This window comes from Stigmatopora nigra, chromosome 9, assembly GCF_051989575.1.
Source record: "Stigmatopora nigra isolate UIUO_SnigA chromosome 9, RoL_Snig_1.1, whole genome shotgun sequence".
In the NCBI taxonomy this organism is placed as follows: domain Eukaryota; kingdom Metazoa; phylum Chordata; class Actinopteri; order Syngnathiformes; family Syngnathidae; genus Stigmatopora; species Stigmatopora nigra.
In genome coordinates this window covers 11,789,154-11,806,389 of record NC_135516.1, presented here as the reverse complement: position 1 = coordinate 11,806,389, position 17,236 = coordinate 11,789,154, and the positions used below count along the sequence as shown (strand labels likewise).

At 36.2% G+C, this 17,236-nt stretch overlaps 1 protein-coding gene across 21 annotated transcripts in view; it reads right to left on the bottom strand.

The window, feature by feature from the left end:
• mbnl1 (muscleblind-like splicing regulator 1) overlaps positions 1-17,236 on the bottom strand; it is a 45,809-nt gene that overhangs the window by 12,621 nt on the left and 15,952 nt on the right. For 20 of the 21 annotated variants that reach the window (XM_077725006.1, XM_077725011.1, XM_077725013.1 and 17 more), the window contains 2 exons: positions 14,918-15,835; positions 148-318 (listed from right to left, as the gene is read on the bottom strand). In XM_077725006.1, the coding sequence (XP_077581132.1) occupies positions 148-318; positions 14,918-15,091 (345 nt within the window). In that variant the 5' untranslated portion in view covers positions 15,092-15,835. Of the gene's footprint in view, positions 1-147; positions 319-14,917; positions 15,836-16,186; positions 16,268-17,236 lie in introns of those variants that run through there. The other variant, XM_077725010.1, reaches the window with a different exon arrangement.

Genomic DNA, 17,236 nt, shown 5'->3' with positions numbered 1-17,236 from the left:
AATGATTTTGTGTTTTTAGTTCAAAAATCATTTTGTAAAATCTTGTAAAAGAAAGCTAAAATAAACATTGTTTTAGATCTATGAAAAAACTGAATATTCAGGGCTTTTGATCTAGTTCTTTTAATTCATTAAAAAAATAAAAATTACCATAGGCGGTAGCTGCGTGGCAGGCATCATGGCATTAGCTAGCTGCATCTGCTGGGCCAGCATGACCATGTTCTTCTGCTGTATCAGGTTGTTCCTGCCATTGATCTCCAGCTGGTTCTTTAGGTGTGGAGGTGGGTGCAGATATTTGCAGTTTTCCCTGGAACAACGGCCCTAAAAGGAGAAAAACACACATTTCTTTCAATTTCTGTTTACGAGTATTCAAAAAGTTTGCTTGTTTACCATTTTTTATCAGTTGTGTAGTCACCACAAGATAAATTACATATAAAAAAGTGCATCCGTTAACAATACATATATAACAAAAACAGAAAAAAAGGACTAAAGTATTAACATACTCATCACTCATCAATAAAGTAAAAACGAATGTATTAATAAATATTAAAATATCATTTAAAAAAGATAGAGGGGCTGTAAAACACAAAAAAACAAAAAACAGTGGACAGAGCTACTGCTATTGGCTTCCGCGTGACGGCGCCATCTTGGGAAATAAAAAAAAAACCATTTGGACAACATCGGCGGGCCGGATTAAAACGCCTCACGGGCCAGATGTGGCCCACAGGCCGTAGTTTATATATTTTTCACCATGCTAATTATGCCAGTATTTTGGGAGAATGGGTCCAAAGACAAAAAAGCCATTAACGTATGCACTCAGGGTCATGCAACAGGTGGCCAGAGCACACACACTACAAATCACGTGACGTAAAAAGCAAAGAGAGACAAACAACAAAACGCTTTGGTCGACCTCACCGAACAACCCCCATTGGGAGACATCTCCAGTATCCCATAATGACTTCACTCTCCTTTACTTTCACTCATACTGGATTACTCAACAGGTGCAAGGGTGAGAGGCACGAGGTCAAAGCCAAGAGGTGTATTTAGTTTACAGTGGGTCTTTTTAGAACTATTTAGCCTTGTCCACTTAGTGTGAAGTTGCTTTTTCAAATTGTTATCAGGGTATACAGAGTACAAAGTATATTTATAGTATCCCCTGAGATCCCATAGAGTGAATTTTACAGATTGTGCTGAATTTTTACCATGACTTGCAAGGACATTTTGATATAAAAACTCATGCTAGTTGTTTCGTATTCAGTCAACATGGAGTGGAAATGGTGCTGAGTTAATGATTCAATACCTCTGTTTGCATGTACTGAAGGTCTTTTAACAGCAGGTGTTTGTTTTCACACTGTATACAGTATATATACTTCAATTTCTGTACAAGAACCTTCCTTAAATTTGTTGGTTGACTTTCTTTTAGCTCAATACACTCATATCACTTTTTTTAATTGAGAGTAACATGCACAAGTAGTTAAATATCCAACCATGTGACTCAAATTATAATGAGTTTGTCAACAAAAATCCATTGCTGGTAGCAAATGAAGAAAAAAAACATTCATTTCCCTGGCTGTCCTCTGGAAAATGTTTGAATCTTTACTTGTCCACTTAGACCTGTAGTCTGGATGAGTCATTAATAATTTGGAGGGTTAAAAATAAAAAGATTTTTAGATTCATAACGCAATGTGGCAGAAAACAGTACAAGGCGAAAAAGGCAGACTCAAAGTGAGAATTAGGGACAACAAACGTGACAGTGACAACCAGTGAGGGCGATGAGGGCACAATGAATTATAAGTGCATACATGTTTGTGTATGAAGTAGACAGATCGGATTGCATTCACCCTGAATGACCCTTCAAATTGACTACATCTTCTGACAAAATTCCTTATAAAAATGACTTTTGCAGATAAAGAAAACTGCAATCGTTATTCAATAGCTTCTTTCAGACAGTTTCTAGTATATATCTCTCGCCATCTCTGTAATGTATGTATACAGTATTGTATGTATTCTCCCCATTTTATTAAATGTTTTTTTCAGTAAAAACCAATGCTGGTTACTTATACAAGCCTTAAACATACAAATGCACTTATATAAACCTTCAATATACTTGTATAGGCCTTAAACATAAAGTATAATACAAATTATAGCTCTGAATTGACTTGAATTGGAACAATTTCAACTTATGAACAATTTCAACTTATGTACACTTTCAACTTATGAACAATTCCAATTTATGAACAATTTCAACTTATGAACCATTTCAACTTATGAACAATTTCAACTTATAAACAATTTCAACTTATGAAACATTTCAACTTATGAAACATTTCAACTTATGAACCATTTCAACTTATGAACAAACGCTCGGAACTTAAGTCATTTGTAAGTATGGGAGCGTCTGTATAAGAATATAAGGAAGTCAACTCATCGGCCATTTTTGGGACTGTTCGTCTGATTGCGACATTAACAGCCTTGAGTCACGGCTGGAGATGGAAGCTACAGCAACATGGCCGCCAAATACTCAAGAAACACTGCTTCCTCAAATGTTTTTGATAAGTGGTTGAACAGAAGCTTGACACAAAAAACACTGATAAACTGGCTGCAATAATGACTACTTCCTGACATCTGCATTTTGGTCCCGTGTTGCTTTTCAATTGCAATGTTTTTTTCACGCAAACATTACAAATGAAGAAATGCCCATGTCTTATTCCTGGAATTACTTATTGACCTTAGATAAAAGAGTCATGATTAGACATGAGCCTGCAGACATAACGCTAGATATAGGCCTGGGAGTCTAAAGCGTGTTTGTCGAAATTGGAAAAAAAACAGGAAAAAGTCATCATGGAATGAACTATTTTTATGTCAATTTATGCCAGGAAAAAAAGGCAATTGAAAAGAAAGGAGTTTAAACTAAACTGAACTGTACAATTTCCTGAAACCAAATACAATCATTAACCTAACAATGTCCTAACTTTTCTATTATTATTACCACAACATGCCCAAATGTATTGTTTAAAGTTTAAAATACAACTTTTAAATAGTGAATCTGTTTCTTAAGAAAAAAAATCAAGGCTACATGGCCATGTATACAAAAAGTAACGCCTAAATCAGTTATTTAAGTACCACTAATGGCATTTTTTGGATAGCTATGTTTATTTTAAAAAGACAACACCCAAGCCTGACTCCAAAAGAACAATGTAATTACAAACGAAAAACCTACAAAAGAAAATAACGCTAAACTACTCCTTAACATTCTACTAATATCAGCACTGGTTTGAGCCTTGCCTAGACTTTATAGTGAGGCCAATCCAGTCCAGTGTTGTCATACAAACAGGGGTCTGTGTCTCCTAGTGAGATCAGACTTTCAAAATCCAGGCCAAACAGGGATGCTTATGTGGCTGGCTACTGTGCGGCCTGATTGATGGCAAGTAGTAAAAACATGACCCGCCCTGATCACCAACTTGTCCAACTCTCCCTCTGACTCGTTCCACACCCTTTGGTTTAGAAAGTGTGTGAGCTTTGGAGCAAACAATGAAGTGAGGTATAAAGAATGTTGGGTGGGGCTGAGTCCCATCCTTTTTGGAAAAGGAGGCATGCGTCAAGTGGTATGCATGAGTACAGATGCACTTTGCTTCACCGAGCCATCTAAACAACATCATACTCCCACGGCGAAAAGAGAAATATTCAACTTCCCTAAAGGAAGAGAGAAACTAGCAGAAAATGTGCCTTAGTTATGCAACACTACTGCTGTGCACTCATGGAACATTTAGCTGGTTTCTCTGTAAGGTTCAAACAGTCAGAGGATAATGTTTGCACCAAAGTTCTTTTTATCTGACATTATGTAGACCAATACTGCCATTTTACTAACGTTTGTTTTTTGTTTAAAAGCAATTGCACGGACAATGTTATTTAAAAAAAATACAGATAGAAATCAATGCATGTTTGTGCATGATTCCCACTTTCTTACAAAAAATGAGTTTATCACTCACATGTACATGATTTTATTGAAAAGACACTAGATATAAGTGAACACATGACGTGTAAAAAAGTGTTAGGCATTATGCTCCTATTTTTTAACCATGTCATTTAAACATTCACAACAACCTTTTGTAAAGATGGGCTGAGATTCCCTTGGACACATTCCCCTTTCTTGTAAAATGTATTTTCGGAAGAATGGAAGCTATTTAATCTTCAAAAGGATATACCATACATATATATGTGTATTTATATATTTAGGGTCAGTCTATGAGGGCCATGAGTTTGCATAAACCTATATGTATCATAGTATTTACATATAATTATAATTAGGATCATGTTCACAGTGAACTGGAATTTTTGATGGCTTGTTGTTGAGTAGGGAGGGTTTGGATCATGTTCTGTGAGGCTCTACTGTTCTCCGGCCGGCGTTCCAGTGACTTCTGTCCAAACATACACAGAGATGAAAGCGCTTTCTCCTTTTGCGCACACTGTGAAAGAAGCTTTGTGTTGCTGGCTAGCACAACCACAGACCCACTGGTTGCTCTTTGTTCAGCATGCCCTTACACAGACGGATGATCTATATCTAAATACAACAAAAAATATATATATACATATGTATGTATATGTATATATATAGAAATATATGTCTGTATATAGATCTATATATATGTATATGGATTTATATACATGTATATAGATTATATACATGTATATAGATGTATATATATGTATATATATGTATATAGATTTATATATATGTATATAGATTTATATATAGGTATATAGATCTATATATATGTATATAGATCTATATATATGTATATAGATCTATATATATGTATATAGATTTATATATATGTATATAGATCTATATATATATATGTATATAGATCTATATATATGTATATAGATCACTATATATGTATATAGATCAATATATATGTATATAGATCTATATATATGTATATAGATCAATATATATGTATATAGATCTATATATATGTATGTATATAGATTTATACATAGGTATATAGATTTATATATATGTATATAGATCTATATATATGTATATAGATCTATATATATGTATATAGATCTATATATATGTATATATATCTAATATATATAATGTATTGAATGCAAGAAATAATGGAATAAATTCTAACCCATATTTCATGGCATAACTATTCCAAATTCATATTGCTGACAGCAATAAGCCTTGAAAATCCTGTCTAGGACCATGCACTTAAATAACTTCTGACTTGATCTTATAATTCAAAATCAACTCCATACTTGCTTTGACGTAAAAACCAATACCAGAAATTCAGGGATTTCACTGTGGAAGGTGCTGGATGAAGACTAAATCCCGGTGCTTTACAGGGACTACACTGAGCAACTGTTTCTAAAAAAGAAAGAAAAAGGCAGGCCGAGCCAACTGGGTTTCTTGTTGCCATTGCAACTCTATTTCAGACCATGCACAACACACTCATATCCTCGTGATTATGTGCAGAGCACCCACTGATGCTCACTCAACTGCTCAGTGGTCAGGGAGCCCATAAGTGATCAACAGGCTTTATAAAGACCGACAATGTCAGTTGTTAATCTACGATAATAGTTACTTTGCCCCTGATGACGCATTACCACTTTGCCCAAACAATGACACAGACTGTTGTGTGTTGAATTTTAGTTGCAACATAAAAATTTGTGCAACAATTCCAAGTATTGGACAAGATAGACTTCAACATTTTGATAGCCAGCATAATTTGTCTTCAATTATGTTTGTTCTCAATCGTGCAGTTGGCTTTGAAATACAATTTATTGGCTAGGATTTAAAAGCCCCAGACTAATTACTAAAAGAACTTAAAGGGTGTGTCTCAGGCCTGTTTTATTTGTGTACAGACAAACAGACTTACAGCACGAGTTACTCAAAGCCAACAGGGTGTTGTTTTGAAGAAATGCCTCAGGTCAGATGCCATGTACACAAAGTACTCTTTCCCAGACTATTATGGATAGATTTACTAGCAACTTCTTGTACTAATTTATTTTCTATGACACACATACTTTGAATTTATTATTTGCTGGTTTGATCTCAATAAATTTGATGCCACCACTTTGTGGTAGGTTGGTGATCAGTCAATTTTAGGCTGTTAATCCGAATCAGAAACTTTTGTTGTGGATTATTCCATTAGATTCAATACAAATGTTAAATGGAATTGAAATGTCTTGAATATTACATGATTTCGTTTTAATTCTAATCACCATTACTCAAGAAAAAATGTATAAACAACCACAAGAGAATTAATCATATTGAATAAAGGTACAAAACATGAACTGTTAACTTTAATATAGACTTTGAATACCAGAATAGAAGCAACTTGGTGTGATACTCCTCACCAATTGAAGTACTGGAAAAAAACATTTGATCCATGGACTCCTTTACTAACACAAATCTGCAGTTTCCACCTCATCTCTGAGACTCCTGAATTGTAAAACGTATTCACACTCATGCTCTTCCAACAGTGAATTTACAGAATCAATTCAGCACATATTACACTAATCTGATCTCAAAAAAACCCTAATCCTATCTACAACTCTAATCCCACTGTCAACTAGCCTAATCCCATTTCTGTGTGTGATTATCCCTTCGGACTTGGAACCAGAAAATGCATTGAGCGTTTACACCCCTTTTTTATTTGAATCTATTTCAAATGTGAATGTCAACAGGAGAGTAGGTGGAATATCATTAGTTTCAGACACTTTTAAATTATGAGCATATTTTAACTTGAAGTAAAACAAGAAGAGACATTAGGTGCTTCTCTTGGCACTTTTTCAAATGACTTGAGTTACCCAAACCTAATTGGATTGCCAAAAAAATGTGATATATAGCAATAGATCTTGTCAAAAAAATGACAGAATGAATAAGATGTTTTTACTGGTGCATTGCAGCATGATGGCGTCGAGACCATAAACTGTCGCCATCAAAATGAAGAGTAAACGAACTGGACACAAGAATTCCATTCATAGATCACATAGAAAATGAATAGATGGTAGAGTATTAACCTCAAAGAGAGCCAATTACCAATCCTGCTATTTCTAAGACAGGTCAGAATAAAATGTACAAAAAAAACCTGCCAAGCATGTAAATACAGGCCGCACCCAGAAATCCAGATGGATCTTGTAAGTAATCAAAGCACTAAAAACTCTCCAAAGTTGCATCCTTCTGCTCCACCCCACCACAAACAGCAGTATGACTAAAAATCCCATAGGCAAAAACTAATGAAAGCATGCTTTTCCATGCTGGATTTAGATAGATCTATTCTCATTAGGGTTGACAAGTAAATTGAAGGCCATCCCATTGGATTTTGGTAGAGAGGATGGCTACACATTGGACTGGTTGCTTATTAAATACAAAGTACATAAAGACAATCAATTGGCTACATTCATATTCACACTTATGACTGTGGTAGGAAACCAAAGGATCTGGAAAAAATACCCACACATGCCAAGGAACGGAACAGAATTGTTCTAACGATCACAAAAATACAAATAACATGCCTTTGTGGTCCTAATACTACCCTTACCTTGTTTAAACAAACTTTAAAACATTCAATGGAGCCTCAAATGCAAATATACCCCAAAACTGTAAAATTCAACAGTTTTTTTCTTCATATTTGGAAGCCTATTTGCTTATAGGGTTAGATGTAATTGTTTATACAGTAGATGTTCTTAAAATGTAGTAAAACAGACCATTTATCTAACTCAAGTTCAACAACTCATTTAGAAATGGTTCACTGGCACAAAAATGCCACCAAAGCAATATTTAAATTGCATTAGCCTTAGCAAAAAAGGTGGGACTTTGAGTTAAAATTCATTTATTCATCCTTCATCCAAAATAAGGATTAGCGTCAAAGATAGAAATTTCAAAAGGACGATTTTAACTCATTATCATAGCAATAAAAACACATATTTTAGTGTTAGAAGCTTGATTCAAGAGCCAAGTCTGAATTTAAGGGAAGGGTAGAGCAATAAAAACTTTTGACAGGCCCAGACACTGCCTTTCGATGAAGGAATGTGCTTCTAAAAACAAAACATTTGCACAGTGAGAGCAGCCGAGTTGAACAACGATAAAATGAATCGCTTATGGCTAACATGTCGGTGACAAGAACCAATGGTGGCCATGTGTCAATGCATTTTTCAGTATTTGACGCTAGGTAAGAAGCCAGAAATTAGGGACAAAGTACAACTTGACTGACGGTTCTAAACGCTCAAGTGTGGGAGGGACGGCTTGCAAAATGTGTTGAGTAAATGTAGTTAATGCCTTAGGCCCCTACGCTCACCTGATGAGTGAGGGGATAACGACTGAGTTGGGTTGTCTCTGCGTGAGGTAGTCGGTTTATAAGAAAGAAATGAAGCAATGTTATTAGGAAAAGCCAGAGTTATTATAAAGTTTAACTTAACTCGGTCACACAGAAGGGAATTAACCAGAATCCCTAATTTAAAAGTACCCTAGACTGACTATAGTTCCAGGATAGTCCCCTAGATGACTGAAAAAGCCTTAATTTGGCCAAGATTTACATCAGAATTTCCCGGAAATTAATTTATTGACTTGAATATAACCTGTGCCAAACGTGTAACTCCCCTCCAGCGAAAACAAGTTTATTTGGAGGCAGGATATTACCACACGGGCAAAAACAAAAACAACAAGAAAGAACAGATCCAAAGAAAATATAAAGGTTTTCACTTTTGGTAACACTGCTCAAAAATAGTTTTTCAGACTATGGACTCTAGTATTCCTGTGGCATACTTTTAAAATTCAGAATAAAAAACATGTTTGGAAATATTGGGTTGGGAATGCACTGTATGGCTTTGCAGTAGTCTTAAAAAATAGGATACTTATATAATTTGAAAGGATATACTACAGTAGAACCTCAACTCAGAGGTAAAGAAAAAATATCATAGAAAATAGAAGGCCCTGACCTCGATATGAATCCAAAAAAAATTAAATAAAATATGCAAAAAGTATGGATCACAGCATGTAATTGCATCTTTATGAAGTATTTCAGTTGCAGTGTGAATATTAGGAGCATTAAGGTAAAATTAGTACATATGGAAGCAAGAGAAAGAAGAATGCAACCTGTTGAATAAACAATCCAAGGAATATTATCATGTAGTATATCAGAAATTTAAAATTGCAGCCCATTTAAGTGTCGTCATTTGTGTTTATCTTCAAGTGTTTGCACACAAGAGGTATAGCGGTATGGGCATGGGACTATTTTTCAAGTACAGATGTATAGAAAAGGCTTTTTTGAAGCTCATGAAGACAGCCAACAAACAATAAAGCATAAAAGCAAACATATATATCGACATTTAATGCATTAAGTGGCTTGAAAGTTTTGGAAAATGTCAATTTGAGCGTCAAGGGATCAATATTTGTCTCCCGGCTGAGTAAATACACCTTGAGGTGTTAATGGTTAATGTGTATGTAAGGTTATATACACATGGAGAGGGTAGAGAAGTACTCATTGTATTAGCGGCGTTATAAATGGAACCAGTGTGATGGTGGGATTGAATCAGCTGACACTGAGAAGAAAAAGGCTGTTGACAAAGTGAATAGTGATCTCATAAGATGTAAACATGGCAGAAAGAACAGAAAGAATTCTTTGGCATATGTTAAATTTAGGGTACAATAACATGTAAGGTATTCTTCAAGGGGAAGAATACCCTATGGGGTAAAAAAATGACATATAGCCATATGAATAGAGCATCACACTGAATAAATTCAAACAAAAGCTTGTGTAATAAAACCTGAGATGACAATACCCCCATGGCTCGGTCATTAAAGACTCACTTGGAGAAAAAAAGCTTACACATTATGGATGAGTGAATCTAGGACTGATTTTTTAAAAGATTTCTTTATGGATGTGCATAGATATCCAATTAAATAACCAACTAGGGGTGGAGGATTGATGGGGAGTACTACAGCAAATACGCAAATCACATTTTATGTGGGCTGGACTATTTTAGATATAATATTTAGATTTTTTTTTGATAAATGGATTAAAAGAACTGGATTAAAAGCCCTGAAAAATTTAGTTTTTTATAGATCAAATACAATGTTTATTTTAGGTTTTTTAAATATATTTTTAGATTTTATAAAATGATTTTTGAACTAAAAACAGAAAAAAATGATTAAAAAATGACAATTATTGATTTAAAAGGGGGAAATCAGGAAATTTAATATACATCTATACTCTTCATTTGAATTTGATCCTAAAACAGAAACTCATCACTCATAATTGACTTTCTTGGGCCACACAAAATGATGCGGCGGGCCAGATTTGGGCCCCCGGGCCGCCACTTTGACACACGTACTCTAGATACTTCCAAAGAAATGCAAGTAAGCTTAATGAAGCACTATAAGGCTACCTTAATAGACACATACAATTTCCATATGCTGCATTTTAATCATTTTGCAGATGGGCCTCAATATAAATCCCATGAACGTATAATAAAGGTTAAACTAGGTCCTCAAATGGGGTTAAGTGTATTGTATCATTTAATTTACCACTAACAATGTGACAGAAGCGTCAAATAGATATTAGCCCCCCACACACCGAGCCTGCCATGTTGATTTTATTCCAGAGCAGCATAACTGCTGCCCATTAAGCAACGTAACAAATATTTACACCACTGTGTTTGTGTATGTGGTTTACCTGACGTTGATAACTAACTACATGGACATAAACATGCTGTCAGACCATAAGAAAAAATATGAAACCAAGATAGAGGGAACAAGGATAGAGGAGAAGATAAGGTATGAAGCCTTCGGGTCTGTGGGAATGTAATCTTGGCTTGGAGTAGGAACTTGCTCCAACAGTACCAATAACACAGACATAACACGCCGCCACGTGCATGCGCACACGGTCGGCCTGTTTTTCTTCACAGGGCAGACAAGATTGTGGTGGGTGTGTCGAGTGAGTGAGTGAACAAGCAGACAGATGACGTGGTTAATGGCGTGGCAGTATGTATTCAAAAGGATTCTGGTTTTAGACCGTTACCAAGTTGCTTGTTTTATGACGGAGAGTGTGCTTTGTTTGGTTAAATAAGGCCATTGCTGCTGGTTAGGGTTCACTTTAGGTCAGAGTTGATGTCATTTACCTAAAAAAAACACATGAATTCATGCATGTGCAAGCGCGCATGTGAGTAATGTGAACCATGGGTGTGGCTTGAAGTAAAAAACCAGACTGAGCGGCAAATCAAGATGGAGGAAAGTGAAAAATAAGCACTAGAGGAAAGAAAATGTGTGACATGAATAGGCTTGCTTCAAATGGCTTAAGTACAGAAATTTTACATGTATATAAAAAAAAAGAAGGAAAAGTCATTAGGTAAAGAGTTTGTCATGAGAGTAACGAATACAGCATGTAATTACATAAATGAGTATGTAATTATAATAATTTAACCATCAGGTTTAGCATACCTCTTATTCTTGTTTTTTTCTTTTATATTATTACTTTACAGACAGATAATAGACCCTTAAGAGGAAATTATGAAATGTTGGATACAGTGAATAGATAAAAAAGTTGTCTTAAATACAATAGATACAAGTACTATATGTAGGAGTGAATTGCAAAATGTTTAAAATTGTATTAGCGATGATATAATATACATAAATGTAAAAAATGATGATGAAGAACTGACTGAATGATGAAGTAATTCTGATTTTTATATGGATAATAACAAAAGTAATTATCTTAATGATTGCTAGACACAAAAATGTGGGTGTGTGGGTGTTTTTATTGTACCTAGGATCGAAAAAAAACATACACGGGGTGGAGAAAATATGTGAAAACTTTGGATTTAATTAGAGGTTGACACTCCTTTATCAGCATAAACCAAACGTCCCTGTATTTGCAGAAAAATGTATTAGTTTAAACTGAATAAGTGATTAACATTATGGCTTAGATGAAGGTCAGGTCATATTTTGTGAATGCAGTATTTTATTGAATTGAAATGTGTAGTATGAAGTATTATTTTCACTATACTTCAATGTTTAATGTTTAATTTATACTTAAAATACAGGAAATAATTTATGATTGGAGTAATTTACTTTTTGCAATTTGAATTTGCTTAATTCATTTATTATACTTGATTTTAAATAGTATTTTTTATTTTTTCTAGATAATCAATATACTATCTCAAATGCTATTTAGCATGTACATTATATCCAATAAACATTCATGATGGTAAAAACGAGAACTCAGGAATGGAATAATTTCCATTTAGATTATTTAAAAGGATTTTTGGTATTGAAAATTAAATGGCATTAAATGTAGAAAATGGGTACAATACTTAATATGCACATTCATTAAATGTCTGACGTATTTGTCAGATTTATTCCACCCACATGGCCACAGCAGGTGCTTTGCTTTTCAATTGCGTAGGTTACAAGTTACAAGGATTGTACTTAACCTTTCTCTCAGGATTTAATCATTAAAAAGTTACAAGCCAACTTTAAAAAATGAGGGGGGGTTCAACCAGTCATTATCCTTCTCCAAATATTTACACCTCTTCCACATTGCTGGAGCTGCCTGCACTACCAAATACACACAAAAAAAACTGTCTGCTGGCTAATTTACACACACAGTACGGTCTTACTTAAACACTATATTGATTTCTCTTATTTGAGGAAGATATCTCATTAATGTGTTTAAAAAAAAAACTGCAAAAAAAGCTGTTCTGCCTGATGTAGTAGAATATAAACGGTTAAAAAAATTCTATCTTGGGCGTCCAAGTGTGTGTCGCATGATAAAAAGAGGTCAGCTAGAGAGGAAAAGAGACTGTTGGTGAAATGACTGAGTTTGGGTGTGACCTATTCAGCTATGCACTGATGATCATGTGAGACCTGTTCTAATTATACACCCTCCAGAAGAAGAAGGTCGATCCTCTCTCACATGCAGTAAGAGTGTGCACATGCATATACACAAGGAGCTGCAGGACAGTGAAGAAGTGGGTGGAGTCAGATCATGGCATAATGGGGGTGACAAGCGATACTGAGGAATGTGAACATGAATAAGTGAGTTAATAGTTTAATGTCCTTAACTCAAGTTTAAATCTGCGTCAAAAATATCTAAAATACCGTATTTTCACGACTATAAGGCGCACTTAAAAGTCTTAAATTTTCTCCAAAATAGACAGTGCGCCTTATAATCCAGTGCGCCTTATATATGGAAAAAACAGAAAACCAAAAATGAAAAACCACCACTGTCGGATATTAAAAAAACACAAACGCCTGAACTGAAACAATACTGTTAAATATGCAGATGCCATCTTAGTTTACAAGTTTTCCATCATATAGCTCCTCCCCCACTGCAAGATTTTATACAAAAAAATCCAAAATATCAACAATGGCTGGCTCTAGAGGTGACTGTGAAGTAGTGAGTGCTTCATACCTGGAAGTCAATAGCAATGACCGTATTTTCACGACTATAAGGAGCACTAAAGTCTTAAATTTTCTCCGAAATAGACAGTGCGCCTTATATATGGAAAAAATTTCATTCATTGAGGGTGCGCCTTATAATGTGGTGCGCCTTATAGTCGGGAAAATACGGTAGGTGGAAAAAAAGGCCAACAAACATCCATGTGACAAGACCTAATGGAAAATCTATCCAAAAAAGGTTCCAAATGAAGGCCCTTTAGTTGAGTGAAATAACCTCCCAGTGTAACTAAGTGACAGTTACTCCTTTCCGGTTGGTAGCTGACTCTGTCAGCATGAAAGACAATTTAAACACGTGTTCGCAAATCAAGAGGCTTCAACCTGCACGTTGATGCTCGACTGCTGTGTCAGTGAAAGTCTACACTGTATTGAACTCACAGGGATCATGACATTCAGATAGATGGGGGTCATTTGGAAAAAGGCATTTGTAGCATTTGTGTTCCTTACCTTTTCCTATGAAGATCAACTTAATTCTAGCAAAAGTTGTTGTTTTTTTTTAACAAATGCCGAATAAATATGAATCATTTTCCATGGTACTTTACAAGTAGCTTTGGGTACATGCCAAAGAAATCATTTCTAGTTGCATATAGACATTATGCACTAAAAACAAAGCATATTTCTTAATGGTGAAGATGTTGTCCAAAATAGTTTACTATGTGTATTGCTTTTTAAGTCAAAACAATAAAATCGGTAGTACTATGGAGTGGAACGTTAAAATATCGAATAAACTGTAACATTCATGTTAGCATAAACAAAGACTAAATGCATTAACATATTTTGTCGTTTCAAGTTCAAAAAACCTATTAGTACTTACATACTGTAAAACATCTGCGATTTTTTTTTCCGATGAAATGAAATCGTACTACAAAAGCAAAACGCATAGCGTGTGTTTGTATTCATAAAAAAATAACTTTGTCTAACTGCCTGGAGGCACAGGAAGTGGTTTGTGTGCTACATGATGGCGCTATCGGCTCATTTCTACACAAACGTTCATGAAAAGTGGCGCTAAGGGCATTTGAGATGAGATGTGACAACCTTTTTCATGTCGTATTTCCACACAGCAGACATTTGTGTTGAGACTATAATTCATTCAACAGAGTTTACAGTGTAACTACACACAGATGCGACTGACTGACAAAGACAAGCGCTAAAACCAAGGCCTGTAAAACTTCGGCTTCGTAAAAACTGACAAATTTCGACTTCTAGCCCCGCCCCTTTGGGTCCTTGATCACATGTTCTCATCACATGACCAGAAATGGGCGTGGCTAGAGAGAAGCACATGCTGGGACCAGATGGTGCGTTCTCTACTGGCTGTAAAAGACAGCTATTTGGAGCTCGTGACTTTGTCTGCCACGCGGCATGTGCTCAGTATCTTATCGTTGGCCTTTGTCATGAATGTCTACATCCACCGACTTTATGTTACCGCGCTTGGGTTTCGTTTTTTCTTACCTTAAGTGAGTCAAAGCAAGCGATGACGCGTCCGTTTTCCACCTGGCAACTCTTAGCCGGATGAGCAAACTTGCATTCCTGGTCCGAACGGGAACATGTACCCCTCTGGAACTCTCTGCATACTTCGAGTGTCAGCCACTTTGTATCGCGGATCTGTGCCATGTTCATCGCCATGGTAACGATCTCCCAGATGAGATCGGTTAAGTCGTTGAAAAAAAAAAGTACTGTTTGGAGTATTAATCCACAAATTCACTTAACGTTTTGGATGATGACGTTGATTTTTTTGCCTGTAAAGTTAAGATGGCTTTAAAAAAAAAGGACTTTAAGTGATACTGTCCAATGGTGAAATGTTGCAGGACTCTGTAAATATTACTGTGCCATCTTCTCAAACAAAGTGAATTGATTTGATCCAGAAGACTGTCCTGTCTGAATATTCAGATGTATTGCTTGTGGAAGTTTCTTCTCTGGAACATTCAGTTGCCAAAAAGTGGTATGAAGAGAAAGCCCTCTAGTTAAAGATGCAGTGAAACAGGCAACGGAGGTGATAATCTAGGGTGTAGTCTATTTTGTGTGGAGCGGGATTAAAGACACTGAGGACTGTGTGGAGGCTTAGAAGGTCCAAGGCAAGGGTAAGTAAAGGCAAGGTGTGTGATGTTCTAGATGGGTCTTGTGTAGGACTGGACTGGAAGGGCTTGTCAGGTGAGGATTAGCGGAAGATGGAGCCCACTGGGTAAAGGGTTGGATGGTGATGACGGCGGATGGATAAACGGGTCGGAGCGTAGTCGGATGAGGGTGCGGCCACCTTTTCTTGCGCTGTGGTAGCAGCAAGCGAGCGAGGCAGGAGGGGCGGGGAGAAGGTAGAGCTTCAGCGGTAGAAGCAGGTCAAAGCTGCGGCACACATCAACAAAGGCACTTCCTCTGGGGAGAGAGAGAGAAAACAATGAGAATTTAGATGGCGGTGGAAAGGGTTCAGGGTTTTTGGTATCTGGCAATGACTTTTTAAGAAAAAAAAACGAAGGTTGTAGACAAGGTATGCAACTGTTGGAATGAAGAATGTAGAGAAAAAATGTAAAAAATGTAATACATGTCAGTTAAACAAATAAAACTTTCACCCGCCCACTGATAAACACACACATGGTTTTGCAAACGCATTCATCATGCGATACCGTGCACATAAACTAGCAGTGGTGTGCACAAAGCAGTCATTCAGAACTTTGCGGCATATCGATGCAACGAAAAAGAGATTAAAAAGCATCGAAAATGACTTACAGTAGAACGCAGCAAAGGCAAAGTCTTTGCAAATATGACTGAAAAGTGAAAGAGGGGAAGAGGGTGATAGAAAAAGGGGAAGTTGAGGCTGGGCATGAAGGGAAAGAGGTTAGTCATTTCCCTTCTTGCAAAGCTGTATGGGTGTGTGGGCCAATGAGAGCTGTAGCAACATTCTGGGCTAAGCGCCAGGTAAGAGGAGGAGGAGGAGCTTAGAGAAGGCCAACCTGCCTACTGTTGGAGCAACAAAAAGGCAGTCAAAGCTAAGGACTTGCTTTCTTTCTTTTTCGAATAAATGTATTCTAAAAAGTAATGAAAGTCAACAGATTTTTGAGCTGGTTTGGTCATAGGGTCTAGTTCAGGGGTGGGCAAACTTTTGGGCCACATTGACTTTAAAAATTTGACAGATGGGTCAGCAGAAGATACGATACATATAAAAAAGTGCATCCGTTAACAGTACATATGAAACATAAACAGAAAAAAAGGACTAAAGTCTTAACATACTCATCTCTCATCAAAAAAGTAGAAAGTAGTAAGTATAAAAGTAGAAAGTACAAAGTAAAGTAAAAAATAATGTATTAAGAAATATTAAAATGTAATTTTAAAAAAGATAGAGGGGTTGTAAAACACCAAAAACAAATAAGAGTGGACAAAACTACTGCCACTGGCTTCTGCGCCATCTTGGGGAAAAAAAAAATTGGACAACGTTGGAGGGCCGGATTAAACAGCCTCACGGGCCACATTCGGCCCGCGGGCCGTAGTTTGCCCAAAGCTAGTCGTGTTAGTTATCTCATCATAATATGCAATAAACAATGTGTGTTTTATTTTAGGAATTACTTTCTATTTCTGGTGAAAACAACAGAATTTAATGGTCAGACTACTGAGCAACATTTCTTCTCTTATCAAAGTAGGGGGGTAAGTTACCACACCCTGTGTAGAGAAATCCTTTTCCCAGAAGAGTGTGTGCATGTGTGTGTGTGTGTGTGTGTGTGTGTGTGTGTGTGTGTGTGTGTGTACTTTGAGCAATGCTAAGAACTATGAACGTTAAGGCAC